Source organism: Xiphophorus hellerii, chromosome 22, assembly GCF_003331165.1.
Source record: "Xiphophorus hellerii strain 12219 chromosome 22, Xiphophorus_hellerii-4.1, whole genome shotgun sequence".
NCBI classification, from domain to species: domain Eukaryota; kingdom Metazoa; phylum Chordata; class Actinopteri; order Cyprinodontiformes; family Poeciliidae; genus Xiphophorus; species Xiphophorus hellerii.
Genome location: NC_045693.1, coordinates 6,216,084 through 6,233,686, shown reverse-complemented (window position 1 = coordinate 6,233,686; position 17,603 = coordinate 6,216,084). Strand labels below are relative to the sequence as shown.

The window sequence follows — 17,603 nt, the reverse complement described above, 5'->3', positions numbered from 1 at the left end:
ACCTTAGTTGTGCATGTGGTCTACAGCTTTGCTACAGCCGGTGCCTATACAGGATGAAAATAAAACAGCTTCCGGTAGATTTTCGCAATAAAAGATTCACAAACAGCCTAGCTTACATAAAAAATAGCCATACAACCTTTGTGAATGTTTCTCTTCCTAGATTAAACCCGAACTGTCAAAGAGTGACAACAATTTTGTCTTAAATTAATTGTAAAGTAAGTGTGCGAAATTAAAAGATTTTATTTTGAAGCTAGATTATTTTTGACCTTTCGTGGACCCCGCATTGACTTCAGAGAGGAATGAAGCGACACGTAAGCAGGGCCGCCATATTGGAAGGGTAAACAGCGACCAGTTAGCACATTAGTTTTAAAAGGAACCTTTGATGGTTTTAAAGCCATCTTTTCTTTTGTAATTTTACCTTCTCCATAAACAGGATCTAATGCAGCTTTTGTTTGTTTTTCCAGAAAATCAAGAAGATCTTTAAACTTTGCTCTACGATCATACTTTTCTGCTATGTCAACCACAATTAGTCGCCATGTATCACGAAGTCTAAAAGGCAACTTTGAAACAAGAATTCTCATATTGGTTGAGTTTTCTAGCTCTTCAATAAACCCAGCTTCATCCATTGTGTTGAAACAACTTCTTAAAAAGAATGTATAAGCTCTTAAAGCTGCAGCATCATCAGACTTTAAAACTGACCAATTCAGAGCTTTGTCTGTAAATGCAGATGTTATTTTTGCTCTGTTACCAAAGTTCCACTCAAGCTGCCTTTTGGCTTCCAGATAAGCAGTTTGTGGACTCATTTTCATACAACTTCTCACTAAAGCTCTAGGCTGACCTGTGGTAAACTGTTCTAAGTAATAAAGCCTGTCCTGCATGTCATCTGTCTTAGTTTCTATTCCTTGCTCAAATGCCTTAAGAAAGGACCTAAAATGCAAAGGATCTCCACTAAAAACAGGGATTTCTACAGATGGCAGGAGTGACAGTCTTTGTTGTTTTACAAGCATCTCAGTGATTTCATTCTGCTTTATCATAATCGCTGTTAATGCACTACTATGAACATCAACCTGAGAAGATATTCGTCTTGGGCTTTCCCCTTCTGGTTTCACTTTTAATGTTTCATTAATAGTTGTATCTTGGGGCATTGGCAAAGGTGCAAGAGTAGACAATCGTTTCTGTGTTCTTGGAGCCTTTTGAGCTGTAGCAGCGGGTATGAACTCAGTAGATATCGCAGAAACGGATGTATCCTGATTTATGACACCAGAGCTGGAAACATGACTTTTCTGATCTTGCGTAGAGTTGTAGATTTTCATCTTTGCATCCGCCTTCACCAGCTTGGTTCTCAAAACCAATGCTTCTTTTCTTGTTTTTAACTGAAGTTCTTCCAGCTCAAGCGCATGTTTTTCTTGCAGCGCATCCACCTCCGCTTTCAGAGCGGCTCTTTCCACCTCGGCTTCCATCAGCGCCATTGAAGCCGCACGAGAACTCTTACTCCGCGAACTAGAAGCTTTACTCACTATACTGGGCGCTGTGCCGACTGGTTTAGCTGCGGACCCAGATAGCCTTTCAGCGTCTTTGCCGATCGTTTGTTGCGCAGTCTGTGAGACGCTGTCATCCGGCTCAACGTTACGGTCATGAGATGCCGCCTTTGATTCAACGTCAAATGCTGAACGTACTTCGCTCTTCTGTGCATCTGGGTGGCCATCCATCCAATTTTCGATGTCACCCAAGAACTCTTTAAAACTGATCAGCTTTGGTTCGTACCAACCGCCGTGATCGGTTTCTTTTTCATCATCGCTAAGCAGTCTTTGAACTGAAGATTGCAAGTCCATAAACTCCGCTAAATAATTATTAAAAGTTTTCATATGCTCTTCTATGGAGGATTTTGATTCTCCAGCATCAATGTCATTTCTTTTTCTTGTCAGCACGCTGAGTTTGGCTCTGCGCCTTTTAATTAAATTAAAGAGTTCTTTTTTCTTTTTGAAATCCTTCATCTTGTTCATCCATTTTCAACACAAATTTCGTTTCTCCAAATCCAAAAGAAAATTGTCCAAAACAAACGTTTCACTTTGACTCGTCATATATTGACGCTTGGGCAGGTTCCCTCAGCGTCACATATTGACGCGTCGGGTAGCCCGTTCGCGTCAATATGTGACGAGGAGGGTTCTCTCATTGAATGCTGTACGGCTCCTTAAGCGTCCAAAACCGACGATCTAGGAACAAATAAGATGACGAGTCTGTTCTATTTTTGTAAAAGGCACACAATTCGTGCATAGCAGATGTATTTGTAGGTTTTTAACTATTTAGTTAATTTTACTTCAGTTTTAAAAGATCCTCCGGTTCTCTGAAGCCGCGATTGTATCTACATTTCTGTTTATTTTTTAACAGCAGACACGAATTACACCAGTTTCACTGATTTAATCGTAACTTCATGATTGTAAAGGACATAATATTCTAATTTTTACACAATAATAAAAAAAGAAAGGAATACGTATGTTATTTGGAGTTTATGAGGTTACAGATAATAGCGGCATGCACCTCCGAAGTCGTTTGCAGTCCATTAATAATAAAAAAAAGAATTTTAATAAAAATGTTTAAGAAGAGTGAGGGTGCATTTCCTTTTGTGATTACATGCCAGACGGTTCTGTAAACGTTTGATTAAAATAAAAATAAGGACAGATCCCACCCGTCCATAAATCTACGAAGAAGAAGAAGAAGAAGAAGCTGACGTCATCGCATGCGACATTGGACCCCGGTGAGTACAAACCTGAATCTGTCAGAAATGGTTTTGTATTATAAAACAAAAGAAAATACTACAGAATGTGATTGCAGTTGTAGGACTTAATGGTAGTAGGACTGTGCCGCGAATGGTTGAAGACATTTGGACACGTTTGTAACATGTATTTTTTTAATTTTTGTTGCCGCTAGCTACATTAGCAAGCTACATTAGCAAGCTACATTAGCCTCTTGGAGCCCAGAGAGTTCAGCTGAACCTGCACTTAATACATTTAATTAGCCATGATAGAGTCACAGAATTGTTTGTTGTATAATTTGAGGGTTGCTATAACAACCCTAGGCTGTGATGATCCTAAAGGTTTTCTGAATACACTGATTGCAGCTAGGTCATGCATTTGAATTAAAAACGAACTTGGGTCATTACAGCCAAAGTTCTCTCCACCTGTCTACGTTGAAATAAATAACTTCCGAAATCTGAACATTTATTTTGTTTTTATGTCAACAGGTTCTTCTTTGAGATATTCATCTGACATACATTTCTGCTCATTCATAGCACCCACAAAAGGCACTTTTAAGAGCCACGTTTGTCAAATCTCTGCGTCATCTTTTTTGTCATATCTCTTCGTCATCTTTGTGTTCTTAATTTGTCTATTGTTCTTCACGTAATTTGTCAACAGTTCTGTTTGTTTGTTTGTTTGTTTGTCCATCATAAGTCTTTGCATTCTATTTTGCTCTTTGTCAGTGTTTTTTAAGTATGACACGCCCCAAATTCAGGCCATGCGCACAGTGTCAAACGCCCAATCAGGCAAACAGAAAAAGTTGTGTCGCCTGCCACCAGAGTCTTTACACCAAAAAAAAAATAAAAGAAAAGTTTCAGACATTCAATGATCAGTGGAGGGAAACAGTTTTAAAAAACAGAAATGTTTCCCGCATAATGGATTCTGCGGAAATTGCAGTAAGTAGAAAATTTTAGACTGAAAAAGTTCTATTAATGAGCAAAATGATGAAAAACAACTGCTCTAATAGGATGGTGCGTTTTAGTAACTTGTAACATGTTCTTATCAATTGCAGGTTCGCAAACTTCATGCTTTAGGCTATAAGCCTATTTTATTTTTTGCTAAGGAAGATAAGTCTTCAAGCAAGTGGGTAGCAGATGCAATTACTCTTTTGGAGCCCACTGCTACTACAAATAATTTTCTTGAGAAGATGCAAAGGGCTTATGAATTTCTCCTCCCTGAAGGTAATGCATGTACGTGTGTGAGAGTGTGTGTACTTCTGTGGTGCATTATATCAAGTCCACAGAAAGCGAGCAAGATATGTGTCTATAGATATTTATTTCTGTTTTCTGTAAAATTACGTCTTTCCTAGTGTAAAGGAAGAAATATTAATTATTAACTTTGAACAAAACGTTTGGCTCGTATCTTCCTTAAAAGCCGGGTCCTCTCAGCGAGCAGCAGGGCAGCTGTAAAGCGAAACTACAACAAGGCGTGTTGACGTCACAGATCACAGAGTTTAATTCATACAAAGCAACGCATGAATCAGTTAACAAAGCTGCAGAGGTACAGAGATATACATTTTATCACAAAATAACAACAGACAAGGGGAAACAGACACACACGAAACACAGAGACAGACAAAGGCGCCCACGTGGAGAAAAGATGGAAAAAACTCTCCCTATTTTAGCGCTACATGTAACTTTATACTGAGTGGGTGTTTCCTCACTTTAATATATGCAAAGAAGGCGTTCTGTTGTTCGACCACTCAGAGACCTGTTCGGCCCCCAAAGAAACTTGGAAACTCCCCTCATTACAGCTCAGATGTCTGGTTTTTATCTAAGTAAAAGGGCGGACCACTTCGTGCTCATCTCTGTCCGACACGGGCGATCTCGGGCGGAGAAGTCCCTGTTTTGAGATTTCACAGATAACTCTAATGTCTATCCCACACATTCCAGCGCCTTTTCCATGGAGATGCTAATTTTATGGCTTTTGTGTGCTCTTAAACAGACAGTGGAAGGCGTCTGCTTGTCTCCTTCGGGCCTCTCTCGAAGGGTCACACAAAGCCTGTTTTTCAAATAAGAGTGCTTAATATACCTTTACACATGTTGTAAGATTAAGTGTATTTTTAGCACTAAAATAATCATTTTCCTTAACACTAGGCACGTCTGTACCAGTGCAGCCCGACACCTCCACGGAACAGCAGGTTTTTTCACCCAAAGAGCAGTGGGCTGATGAAAAAGCTGAGAACCTGGTCTATGAACCAACAGAGACCATAGCTGAGGAAGAGCCTGTGATTGTGCTTGATCTGGTTCCTGTTTCTCCTCCTATTGTTCCTTCTTCTCCGGCTTTCCAGAAGAAGAAAAGAGCCAGAAGCACCTCTCCACCTGCCTCTCCTCCTACTCTGCCATCTGTCTCTCCCATAGACCAGCCAAACCAACATTCATATGAATCGCCTGCTGCCCATGCCATCTCGTTAAGTCAGGGTGGCCTATTTGAAAATAAGAAGAGAAAGGGTAAGTTTTGTTTTCCTTAGTCCTGTGACTATTTCTTTTATATCCATCCATTTTCTTACACCAGGGGTCGGTAGGGCTGCTGGTGCCTATTTCCAGCAAGAGGCGGGGGTCACCCTGGACAGGTTGCCAGTCTGTCACAGGGCAACACAGAGACAGACAGGACACACAGCCATACACACAGACACTCACACCTAGAGAGAATTTAGAAAGACCAAAAAACCTGACAGTCATGTTTTTGGACTGTGGGAGGAAGCCGGAGAACCCAGAGAGAACCCACCTTGCACAGGGAGAACATGCAAACTCCGTGCAGAAAGACCCCGGGCCAGGAATTGAACGCAGAACCTTCTTGCTGCAAGGCAATAGCTCTACCAACTGTGCCACTGTGCATTTAACGTACATTTTTGTTATACTAACCTCAAATTCTGAAACAACAATAATGCTTGTCTTGGCCTTGTTTGTGAACCTTTGGACAAGTACACAGTATTTGTTTTAAGTTTAACTAACTGCCCTGAAAGCATAACCCAAGCTTTTTGAAATTTGACACAAGTGAGCAGAGGGAAAAGACACGACTGGAGATGGAGATTAACAAAGATAGAGGCAAAGCTTATCCACTTTGTTGCTATCTTCGTACATTGTTTTCATACTCCTCTACAGACATTTTGTCAAAACAGCTAGTGATATGTGTAGCCACTCTTTTTTGTGTGTTTGAGACTCTTAAGTCAACATTGCTCTGCGGCCTTGCTGTAGCCTGTCTGGCCTGAGCAAGCAGCATAGATTGCTTTGATTCCCCCTCGCTTCTAGAAAGACTTGCAGTATAACAGTTGTCTGTCCTGCAGAATACCTGTGGCAGTAATCATAGCAGAGCAGACCCATTCCAATTTAGTCAATATTACAAATAAATCACACATTTGTAAAGCAGAATGATCCTATCATCAATACTCACCACAACGCTCAATACTTCATACTCACTCACAACTCAACCACAACCACCGTGTGGGGCAGTGGGGCTGAGTGAGACTGTCATATACCAGAATGAGTCCTGAGTGACATGGTTATAGTATTATTTCATATTTTTGTGTTAATGACTTTCACTGTAACTATTAGGAAAACCCAACTACCGACTTAAGGAGTCAAGCACTAAAACAAAATTCTCACAGACACAGAAAACCTTGATAGACAGTTTATAAGCAACAAAAACTTGTTTTGGGTTTAGTTACACTTTAAGTATTAGTTTTTCCATTTCTGTGGCCACTCTAAATATTTTTAATATTTAACTACTAATAATATAATATCAACCTCTGACCTAATTTGAGAAAATGTGTAAATCCATGTAAAGAAGAATAAAGTTTAGAAGGTTTATAAAATATGAGTCACCATACTAGTTTTCATTTTTCAGTGTACACTCTGACTTTAATTCTTATTTTGTTTTTATAATTTTTTTTTCTTTTCTTCTCATTAAGGTTGCCGGAAATGTAGCAGACAAAAGGTGTTCCTGTTTGACTCAATCACTGGGCATAGGACTAATGCGGTAAGACTTGAAGTGTTACTAATGTACCCTCTCAAAGTTTATCTCCACCCCAGTCAAACATGCCAAGATACACTGAGAGACATTGCCTGTGTGGAGATGAATAGATGGGGGGAGGGGTGATAAGTGGGACTGTGGTATGCAAAAATGAGCACAGTTGTTTACTTATAAACCTTGTGGTTACATTTACTGACATTCCAGACTCCTTTTCTTTCTTTCTATCTGTCTATTGTTTTCTAAGGACAAAGAAGGGCATTACAATAGGAATCAGTAGTACTTATACCACATAAGTCACAACATCTCTGGGATTGCAGAGCGAAACAAATTCACACAAAAAAGTCAGTATTTGCACAGAAACATAGAAGCATAGAGATAGAACTCCAAATAACTAAATTAGGCCTTTTATCATAAAAGAAATGCTGATTTGGGAGTTATTTCGTCTTTCTAAAGAAAACCCATGACCACTTATCATCCTTCAATAACATGTAAAAACCGCTTCCACACTTAAGTATTTTAGAAACAATTTATGGATATGTTGTGTGATGATTGCTTTAATTAATGCATTTCTCTTGTTTTATGTGGTGTCTAGGGCAAAGAGGAAGTAAAAATTCATTGGTTGCCCTGCTCTGCTTGGTGAGAAGTGTTTCTTTGCACTTATTAGAAATATTATTTTGCTATTTCAGGGGGAAGTATAATGGAAAATCAACTTTTGGAGCTGTATATCATGTTATAATGTCATCAAGCTTTCTGTGGCCTTTTGCCACAAAAGCTTTTCCTTGGCTTTTCAGTCTCTAGCTGAGATAGTGCCCTACAAAGCATACATCCCACATGCAACCCCTCAAAGCTAGTGGCAACAACAATTAGCAAACACCTGGTGGAACAGCCCCTCTGCTGAGCTCATGTGAGGGATCTTCTCAGTCCAACTCTACTAAGAATGGCTGTAAACTGCTTGGAGGAGTGATGTTGTGATGACATCCTGAAGGCAGAGCGTCAGAAGAGCAGGCGCTTCTTAAAGAAACAATGACCCATTTTCAAAGGGGTTTATTTGTATCTCCAATAGCCATTGCCTTAAACATGGCTATTCTTCCTGGGATCCATAATTTAAAGTGTGCAAATGGCAAAGTGACATTTCTTTTAAGTCATTTTTGATAGAATACCTATCAAACATGTTGCCTTCATTTTTTATAATAACTGAAGGTAACAGACTTACTTTATTATATTATGAAAAGGCACTATGGTCCTATAAATTATTTAATACTGTGCCTTTTATAATTCATACAAGCTGGAAATTAAATCTGAAACGGTCACTTTCTTTGTGTTTTATTTTTTTTAGACTTTTCTAAAAAACTAAAGCACTATGAGAGATTTTTCTTGTTTGTGTAATGGTAAAAAATGACTGTGCAGTCAGTTTGTCATTGGATACTTAATGATAATTCAAGATAATATTGTATCTTTGGGACACAACAAGATGTATGTACTAGCTGTTAATTGGGGGGGATTTAGGCAGGGAAAAGTCTTTGGCTACACAACCTCTCTTTTAGAAAGAGAAAATTGTCAACTTTACTGCACAAAAAATCCACCACTTGATTTTATTGTTGTTGATCTTTTCTAGCGGGAAAATCTGGGATGACACCTGGGAACCTGCAAGTGAATTCACACATGTTGCTGTCCCCCAAGAGCTTCTTCCTTCAGACAGCAAACAAGTCCTTCCATGATGTTGCTCTTTCTTTTTTTGTGTTACAAAGTTGTAATTTCCATTTTTCTATAACTGCAGTTTGACTATATTAAAAGGTTTTCTGTGTAATATTGTTTTCGGCTTATTTTGGGCTGTTTATTGACACGTCTTTGTCATGTTCTGTAAAAGACTGAGTGATGCTGGTTGAGTCACTGCATGAACAAGTTATTTTGCCTGTATTGAGGCTTCAAATTTTGAACAGGATTGTTTGTACATTTTGGCTTGTAATAGTTGACCTAATGTCTTAAATCCTTTAAACATTTGTTTTTGAGTGTTTTGAAGGTTGATGTGGATGTACAAAGTATAGTCTATTAAAATAGAAAAAAATGTATAAATATAACTTAATTTAAATATAACTAATTGGAAGTTGTTTCATGCCAAGAAGCATGAAAATTTCAACAATTCAACATCACCTTTTTTGTGTCATGTATTTTGTCAATCGAGATTCTCTTTGTGAAATGCTATAATAAAATTGCTTTCAAATGCAGTACAATTACTTTTTAACACATCAACTTTAAGTGAAGTTACTGATGAAGAACATGATAAAATACATTTTAATGTCCAGATCAACTGACTATATAACACCAACACATTTTAATAAAATTATGTCACAAATGCCATGCACATGTTGAAGAACACACATACAAATATATATATATATATAAACTAAGCCTGTAATTTATATATAAATCATTTATATCTATATCTTGATATATATATATTCCAGAACTGATCTGTCAATACCAAAGAAGTGCTATTTTTAAGTACTGGATGTTGCTGGCTACATTTCCTTAGATGATCCAACGTGGGACAGTCTAAATAAAGCTGTTTAGACTGAAGTACCTTGACGAGAAACCTGTTTCAGACCTGATCTTCCATAATGTTTTATTATAAACCATACAAAATATTTCTGAAGCATCACAGCTCCGCATAGTTAGTTCTAGAATTCTTGTACGGCTGATCGGCAGGAATTTGAAATGGAATCCAGCCATTATACGGCAGACCGAGTAAAAGAAGAAAGGAACACATCGAGCTCCATCAACACATTGTACCTTACAGGATTATCTCGGGGGAGAGAGGGCACAAATGATGTTTGACAACCTTATTTGTCAGTTGTGAAATAAGGTCAAGTTAGTGGTCAACGAAACACTCTGAAATGGTCCCTCAAAATGTAGTTAAAATATGCGTATGTTACAGAAAGAGTCATAATGGGATTTATAAACATTTTTTTAAGTTTGCCCTTCTCAGTGACTGACAAGCCGGCCGCCGTTAGAGGTTGGTCAAGTTTCCCCTGTGTATTGTCTTGAAGGCATGACGCCAGGTTAAACTGTACAACTGATTGGTTTCCTCCACACTTGCAGAAGTGTGTGAAGCTATGTTATGTTACTTATGTGTTTCATAGATAGAGGATTAGCCAGCTGACTTTGAGGAAGGAAAGAAATTAAAGCATAGATGTGGGTAAGACAGTAACAAGTGCAGTGCGCTGGACAATAAATGCGCACGCAGCTCCACCGTTACGCTCAAACTAATCACACATCAAATGACAAACGCCAAATAAATAAATAGTTACACTACTTACGCTAATGGTAGTCTAAAAATCTAAACCAGTAAAAACTTCATTGAGATAATATGTCGGGTCCCCCCGACCAAGGAGAGAGTGCAGTTCACTGGTTTCTTATCCAGACTGTCGTAATGCGCACCTGAGCACTTGGTGCGTTGACATTTTCCACTTAATGAACAGAGAACAATTGCGGAGCTCACCATCAATCAGTATAAGAAAAATATTTGTCAGACTATAATTTGTGATCGGGACGCTGGAGCAGGCGCTTTGTAGCGTCTAGCGCAGTTGATGCGCTTCTGCGAGAATTTTCTCCTGCAGAGAGAAGTGTGTGCGGCATCAGGTCTTACTGACTTCTAATTACTTCATTTGGTGAAATGTTACCCGATTTAAAAAACGTTCTCACTGTACAGAAAAAGATAAATGTTCAGCTTGATGACTACAGCATGGAAAGAAAATGTACTTGTGAGCAGGTACAGTTTCTGTTATGTGTGGAGAACCTTAAATCCTCTTTTTACCAGATCACACAGATAAGTTTGTAAAAATTATGAGGTAGTAAGAGTCTATGCTGGCCCTGGAAACCTTGTAGCCGAGAGACATCGTTAAAACCCAATTAAATAAAGTTAGACAGTTTGGGGGAGGAATAATAATAAAGAAAACACAAATACAACTAAATACACCTAAGTGTTCCCCAACAAAAACACTCACACACAAAAAGCCCTGATTAATACAGCAAAGGAAAGAAAAACTCCCCTTCCACTAGTCTCCTCAATCTAAATAAAACAGCCTGGACCCAGGGACAGCCTAGGTCCTCTTTGTTGTTTTAAAACCATTCTAACCCTAACCCTAACCTCTCCCAACCCCTATTTTTAAGCCTAAGTTTATGTTGTTTTTAACCCAAGTTTGGTGATTTTTAGTTGATTGTTAATTTAATTTAAAGGAAAGAGGAAACGAAGAAGAGGGTGCTTAAACAAAATTACAAAGAAAAACAAAGAGACAGAGCAACAAAGAAACAGAAACAAAGAAACAGAAAGAACAAAGAAACAGAGAAGAACAAAGAAACAAAGAAAAAGTAAGAACAAAGAAACAAAGAAAACGCCTGAAGAAGACAAAGAAATGTCGAAACGTCGCGAAATGAAGCTAAATGAAAACACAAGAGAAAGCAAGAATGAAGACAAGAAACAATTCCAATTAGTTGAAAGTAAGGGAAAGAATATAAGGGGTGCCTAAGCTAAGTATAGTTTATTTTAGTTCATGTACAGCACACGGCTCAAGGGGCAGGATGGCCAGTGCACTTCCGGCCTTCCACGTGGAAGGTTGGCTCTCTCCCCACACCTATCCCGCCAGCGCCTCCTGTCCTATTGTGTCGTGTGTTATTTTGTTCCCAACCCCCCACCCTAAATCTAATCCTAGCCCACCCATTAACCTAACCCTAACCTCTCCCAACCCCTATTTTTAAGCCTAAGTTTATGTTGTTTTTAACCCAAGTTTGGTGATTTTTAGTTGATTGTTAATTTAATTTAAAGGAAAGAGGAAACGAAGAAGAGGGTGCTTAAACAAAATTACAAAGAAAAACAAAGAGACAGAGCAACAAAGAAACAGAAACAAAGAAACAGAAAGAACAAAGAAACAGAGAAGAACAAAGAAACAAAGAAAAAGTAAGAACAAAGAAACAAAGAAAACGCCTGAAGAAGACAAAGAAATGTCGAAACGTCGCGAAATGAAGCTAAATGAAAACACAAGAGAAAGCAAGAATGAAGACAAGAAACAATTCCAATTAGTTGAAAGTAAGGGAAAGAATATAAGGGGCGCCTAAGCTAAGTATAGTTTATTTTAGTTCATGTACAGCACACGGCTCAAGGGGCAGGATGGCCAGTGCACTTCCGGCCTTCCACGTGGAAGGTTGGCTCTCTCTCCCCACACCTAACCCTAACCCTAACCCCGCATGGAGGTAGGATGAACCACCCCCATGGACCTCCAGAGAACCAGGGCACATCATGGAGGTTAAGTACCCAGGAATGGAGCACCATAACCCCGCATGGAGGTTGGATGAACCACCCCCACGGACCTCCAGAGAACCAGGGGGACTCATGGAGCTTAAGTACTTGGACCTCCAGAGAACCAGGGGGACTCATGGAGCTCAAGTACCCAGGAATGGAGCACCATAACCCCGCATGGAGGTAGGATGAACCACCCCTTTGGACCTCCAGAGAACCAGGGCACATCATGGAGCTTAAGTACTTGGACCTCGAGAGAACCAGGGCACATCATGGAGCTCAAGTACCCAGGAATGGAGCACCATAACCCCGCATGGAGGTTGGATGAACCACCCCATGGACCTCCAGAGTAGTACCCATGAACCACCAGCACTCAGACACTTAGCACACCCAGCTAAGCCACTTTGTCCACGAAGGAACACCGGTCAGAATACACAAGTGGCAGGCCTCCCCATCCCCCACAATGCCCGTGGACCACACTACCCATGAACCACCAGCACTCAGACACTTAGCACACAAAGCTAAGCCACTTTGTCCACGAAGGAATACCGGTCAGAATACCCAAGTGGCAGGCCTCCCAATCCCCCACAATGCCCGTGGACCACACTATCCATGAACCACCAGCACTCAGACACTTAGCAGACCCAGCTAACCCACTTTGCCACCAAGGATCACCGGTCGGAACACCCAGGTGGCAGGCCCTCTGAGCTGAAAGTGAAAATCTGACATGATTCTATTCCTAATACAAGAGCTCCATCCGGGGGATTTTGCATGAACTGCATATGCACCCATATGACTCCGAAAGTGCCCAAATGGCCCATTCAAAGGAATACCGAGGTGGCAAATGAGCTCTTGCAGCCACTTAGGCATAGTGGCAGAACACGGCGGTGTCAAAGCCTATGGGAAAATTTTGCCACTTCGGACCGTGGCCCTAACCCTACTTCTACCCTACCTCTGTACAAATCTGGGAGTATAATGGAGGCTTCCGCGTCTGATATAAATCTATTTATATTTTCACATGGCCTTATGTACAGTTTTATACATTTCTTTGCATATATGTCTTTATAGTAATCTATGTAATATATATGAAAAGATGAATATATATTAAATATATAAAAATACATATCACACATATTTGAGGAGTGATGTCCGAGTTATCAGTGATTGTCCATGATTGGAAGGACAAATAATAGACTATTTCCATGACTTCACGTTCAAAATAGGTGACTAGATTCTGTTACAGAAATTAATCCTGTTAGTTCTATGTATGCAATTATAATTAATTTTCAAACGTCCTTAAGGGGTACCTAAAAGCTGAAAAACGTATTTCTTAAAACCACTTTTTGTTATGTTTGTCCAAAATTTTAATGTGCTTCATTACTGGCTCTTTATCAACTAGTGGATTCAGAACATATCCTACTTAGTAAAGTGTCCACTAAGCTAGATGCTTTTTAGTTTATAAAGTCATGCTTGATGAATTTCTTGTATAAATGTATGTAATTAAACAAAATCAGAACCGTGAGTACTGCATTAAAATATCACATTGATATGTACTGAAACTTTGCAACTCATTTCTTTTTAATACAGAAATTGACAGAAAAATTGAACAGCATTCAAGTGACCACAGACAACGAAATGTTCCACCACTATACACTGTGTGTTTATTGAATTAAACAATAAGTCAGAGCTGCACATGTTAATAAAAAAAGAAAATAAAAGTATAATATCCAAAAAGATGTCTTGGTTAGTGCAGAATCACTGCGACTGCTTAATGTAGTGTTGTAGCCATTTTTAAACTGCTAAACATAAGCACAACTGCTATTACTCCATTTGAAGTAAAAGTAGTAACTAAAATTAACTACAGTAAAATTACTCTTACTATTATCTGGAAATACAGTAGATATGGAGAAACATAATGAAAAAGAAACAAAATGAATGACATGCCTGCGCAAGTAATCACAGCCCTAGTAAGACCTTTCAGAAAGTAAAAAGGCACAAACATATTAACTATTTTAAAAAAAAGAATCACCGAAATAAAACACTGCCAATTTGGAAACATGAAAGCACAAGAACAAATTTAAACAGAATTGTGTCTCTTTGTGACTTATGAGCAAACATACTTTACTTGTGACATATTGGTCAATCCAGAAGGAGCCGAATACTGTCACGCTAGTGTAGATCTTTGTCAGCAGTATATGCACAAATGATTACAGACTATTATCAGAAGCTTCCGAGTCACTACCAAAGTCGTCATCAGAAGTATCGTCAAAACTAACACTTTCTGCTCCTGACAAAGTCTGTAGATAATGTTCTCTTGCCTGCAGTTTCATTTGTTTTAAGTGCTGTAGCTCTCTGAGGATGATGCTCTGGAGGCCTCTTAGAGCTTCATCAGTTAGGGAACAGGACGAACCTTTAAAATTGAACATAAGTAAAAATAACAATTAATAGAAAATTTAGATGTTTTAACTCTTGATAGGTTTATACATTACTTAAAAACATACTTTTAAATTTGCCGCTCGATAACAGGCGGGGAAGCTCCTTTAGAGCATCTTCATAGGATGACAGAGATTTCCAATGACGGTCCATCTCTCCTACGAGGATCCTCTTTTCCTCTTCCAGTCTCTTTACTGTCATAATGCCATCGAATGCCCTCCTTTTTGTGGCAAGACTGACAGAGTCTGAAATGCATTTAGGAAAAAGACAAATTAACTCAGTTTGAATTTGTAATAAAGTTTAGGTCAACACCTGGAGTCTCTAGCCACATTATCTGTCAGGTATGATGACAGTATAAAATGTATTAGTGTATGTTTATTTACCACTGTCTGATTGCTGCCATGGCAATGTTGTGTCACCGGACAGGATCTCTTCTAAAGATAGTGCTTCTGTGCCTGTAACAGTCTTGTAGTTTTCTAAAGCCAATGCTAAGATGTTTTTCTCCTGTCTTATTTTGCGACGAGCCTTGGCACGAGCTTTGTTTCCGTCTATGTCTTTATAAAGACGCTGAGATCGCCTTTTGATGCTCGCAGCCAGAACCTCAATTCTGCCTGCCAAGGAGTCCGGATCAGTTGTGCTAGATGTTGCTGATGATGATAAATAAGGGAAATGCAGTTAACATAGAAGTACTTTTGGAACTTCCTCTAATTTTTGAACTCTATTAGCTCACCTTCTGCCCACTCCTTAATATCATGGACCCAGTCATCAAGTTGACTGTCAGTCACCAAAAGCTCAATTTTTAAGGACTCCAAGTTCTGATGTTGTTTTTGAAGAGCTTTTGTGGCCTGCATTGTCAATTTCAAAGAAATAAAAAAAAATCAGATCACAGCATGTATAGGAATTAACAAACATCAACAGTTTCACTACCTTCTGATATCGACGGGTTAGTGAGGTGGCCAAGTTGTCAAGTTTTTGCTGATTCCAGCGCATGGCCATAAGAGTCAGCATGTCTGTCCGTCCTGCAAACAGAAAGAGGCCCACAATAGTAGAGTTTTCCTTTATCGTAATTAGTTAAAATTTCAGGAAAGAAATCTTTGGTCTTCTCACCAGCTTTTGACATATGTTTTGTCGTAACAGCAATCCTTGAGAGAAATGCATTGCACTGCTCAACTTCTTCCCCTAGAGTCAAGCCAGCACCATCTTGATATGCTCCACTCCACTTAGCCTAAATAAAAGCATGCACGCACAAACAATATCAACTGAGTCAACGATGTTCATGCAGTTATGTTCTAGCAAGGTTATTCCATGTCTAGTCAGTTTTCCTTACCTCACATTTGAAGTCATGGGCTTTGGCATGGAACACGGAGAGGAATGGCTTCATTTGAAGCAGGCGTTGGAGCTCAGGACAGCTTTTCGATACTTTCTCAAGATATGGCCAGTACTTGCATGTTACATCCATGCAAAAAAATGTGATCCGTCTGTTGGCCAGCCTTTGCTGCAAGTACAAGGGGTATGCAAATATCTCACCCCTATACATGTTCAGGGCACAAAGTAGCACCCCATGTCTGCACACCGCTAGCTCCAATCCCTCCTCGTCCAGTTTGCTGCTGGATCTGTGAGAGGTCTCTCTGGCTGCTGACCATTGCCCACCACAGACACCTCTTCCAGAAGTCTAGAATGCATAAAATTAAGTCAGGCACGCCGTCATTACAGGCTAAAAGGTTACTGTCGTTATACATTTATAATCTGCAGTCTTACATGTTTGGTTGATTTGTGTATATAGTCCACAAATTGTCCTACGTCTTCATCCTTGGCTATGAACAGGTCCTGAAATAGGGCCTGTTCCTCCGATCTGAAAAAAAAAAAAAAAAAAAAAAGCACTTAATAGGTGTTATGGTCCACAGGTAGTGAACATCACTAACTTATACAAAGAATTGTTATATTGAACACATTTTACAATACCTTGCTGCATTCTTGAAACGGTAATGCTTGCGGTTTCCATCCACTGAAACTGCAAGCATATCCGGGGTACAAGCTTGACACTTGAAGGGATCCTTCCTTAACATTTTATCCAACTCATATCTTATAGCTTCCCACTCAAAAAAACTTTTCAGGAAGCTGTCAGCTGATATCTTTCCTGTCTGATTTAAAATGAGAGACAAATAATAATAAAAAAAAAACTAAAGAAAGGACATAGTTGTCCAAATCCCAGGTATCAGGATATGTGTTCTTCAAGTTTTAGGTGTGTCTCTGGCACAAAACATCTCATTCAATAAATTTTGATGTTACTACATATGATCTGAATGCTGAATGAATGAGGTGGTACCTCAGCCATTTGATTCAAGTGTGTTTAACCAGTTACATCAAAAGGTTGAAGAACATAACTACTCAAGAATTGAGTCAGACGGCCCTTATGGGATATGTACGTCAAAGTACTCACACGGCCAAAGCGGACGGTTCGTTGGTCTAACATTTTAAGAAATGCTTGACAGGAGAGACCTGGTGCTGCCATCTTCATTTCTTCAAATGTAAAAAGCACATCAGTTGCATATAGAGTGGAAAAGTGAAGGGTAGCTGGCCAGTAAACAGTTAAATTTAGATCATGTACTCCACATGTCCAACTAGCCTCACATCCCTCACACCTCAGCTCTGGCATGCTGAGATCATAACGACCTAAAACACCAAAAAAATGTAAAAGTTGTAATACTTAATTATTTTAGTGTCAGGTTGACATTGTGTCACAAACAATTCCTTGTAGTCAGCAAACAAACATACTTAATATTTCAATTTTGCTAACATTGGTTTTTATTATGTTTTGGTTTTGATTCATGAAAAAAATAAAGTTATTCATACCATTGATTGTGACGACAGTGACAGCCTTTCCTGCTTTGATCCTCAAACACTCTGACGGACAATCACAAATTCTAACTGGGATCTCCACAGGTACGAATCGTGCTAAAGAGGTTGACATGTTTAAAATATGAATTCACCTAAACTGTATTAACACATTGTAACTAATATATGCAGAACCAGATGACCTAAAAAACAGAACATTCAAAATACAGTCAAAAGTTAACAGTAAGAAAAACACTCTGAGGAGTGTTTAAACA

The 17,603-nt window shown here is 39.2% G+C and overlaps 3 protein-coding genes across 5 annotated transcripts in view; 1 reads left to right on the top strand and 2 right to left on the bottom strand.

Annotated features, from left to right (window-relative positions):
- The window catches only part of thada (THADA armadillo repeat containing), a 110,001-nt gene extending 109,956 nt beyond the window's left edge, over positions 1-45 (bottom strand). For both annotated transcript variants that reach the window (XM_032553878.1, XM_032553879.1), the window contains exon 1: positions 3-45. The gene's annotated coding sequence lies outside the window, so the exon portion shown is untranslated. The remainder of the gene's footprint in view (positions 1-2) is intronic.
- A 2,032-nt stretch (positions 46-2,077) lies between these two features.
- Positions 2,078-8,944, top strand: LOC116713812 (uncharacterized). Of its 2 annotated transcripts, XM_032554085.1 has the most exons (7): positions 2,078-2,755; positions 3,242-3,691; positions 3,808-3,976; positions 4,892-5,245; positions 6,706-6,773; positions 7,360-7,403; positions 8,383-8,944. In XM_032554085.1, the coding sequence occupies exons 2-7, from the start codon at positions 3,491-3,493 to the stop codon at positions 8,483-8,485; spliced, it is 939 nt and encodes a 312-aa protein (XP_032409976.1). In that variant the 5' UTR covers positions 2,078-2,755; positions 3,242-3,490; the 3' UTR covers positions 8,486-8,944. The 2 variants fall into 2 exon arrangements, with proteins under 2 accessions (XP_032409976.1, XP_032409977.1); XM_032554086.1 differs by lacking the exons at positions 2,078-2,755; positions 3,242-3,691 and having other exon boundaries at positions 3,732-3,976.
- A 4,776-nt stretch (positions 8,945-13,720) lies between these two features.
- LOC116713811 (uncharacterized) lies at positions 13,721-17,394 on the bottom strand. The gene is made up of 11 exons (XM_032554084.1): positions 17,347-17,394; positions 16,934-17,166; positions 16,456-16,634; positions 16,252-16,345; positions 15,821-16,165; positions 15,601-15,718; positions 15,421-15,512; positions 15,224-15,338; positions 14,877-15,140; positions 14,562-14,738; positions 13,721-14,470 (listed from the first exon to the last, which is right to left on the bottom strand). The coding sequence occupies exons 2-11, from the start codon at positions 17,147-17,149 to the stop codon at positions 14,268-14,270; spliced, it is 1,803 nt and encodes a 600-aa protein (XP_032409975.1). The 5' UTR covers positions 17,150-17,166; positions 17,347-17,394; the 3' UTR covers positions 13,721-14,267.
- Positions 17,395-17,603: the final 209 nt, after the last annotated feature.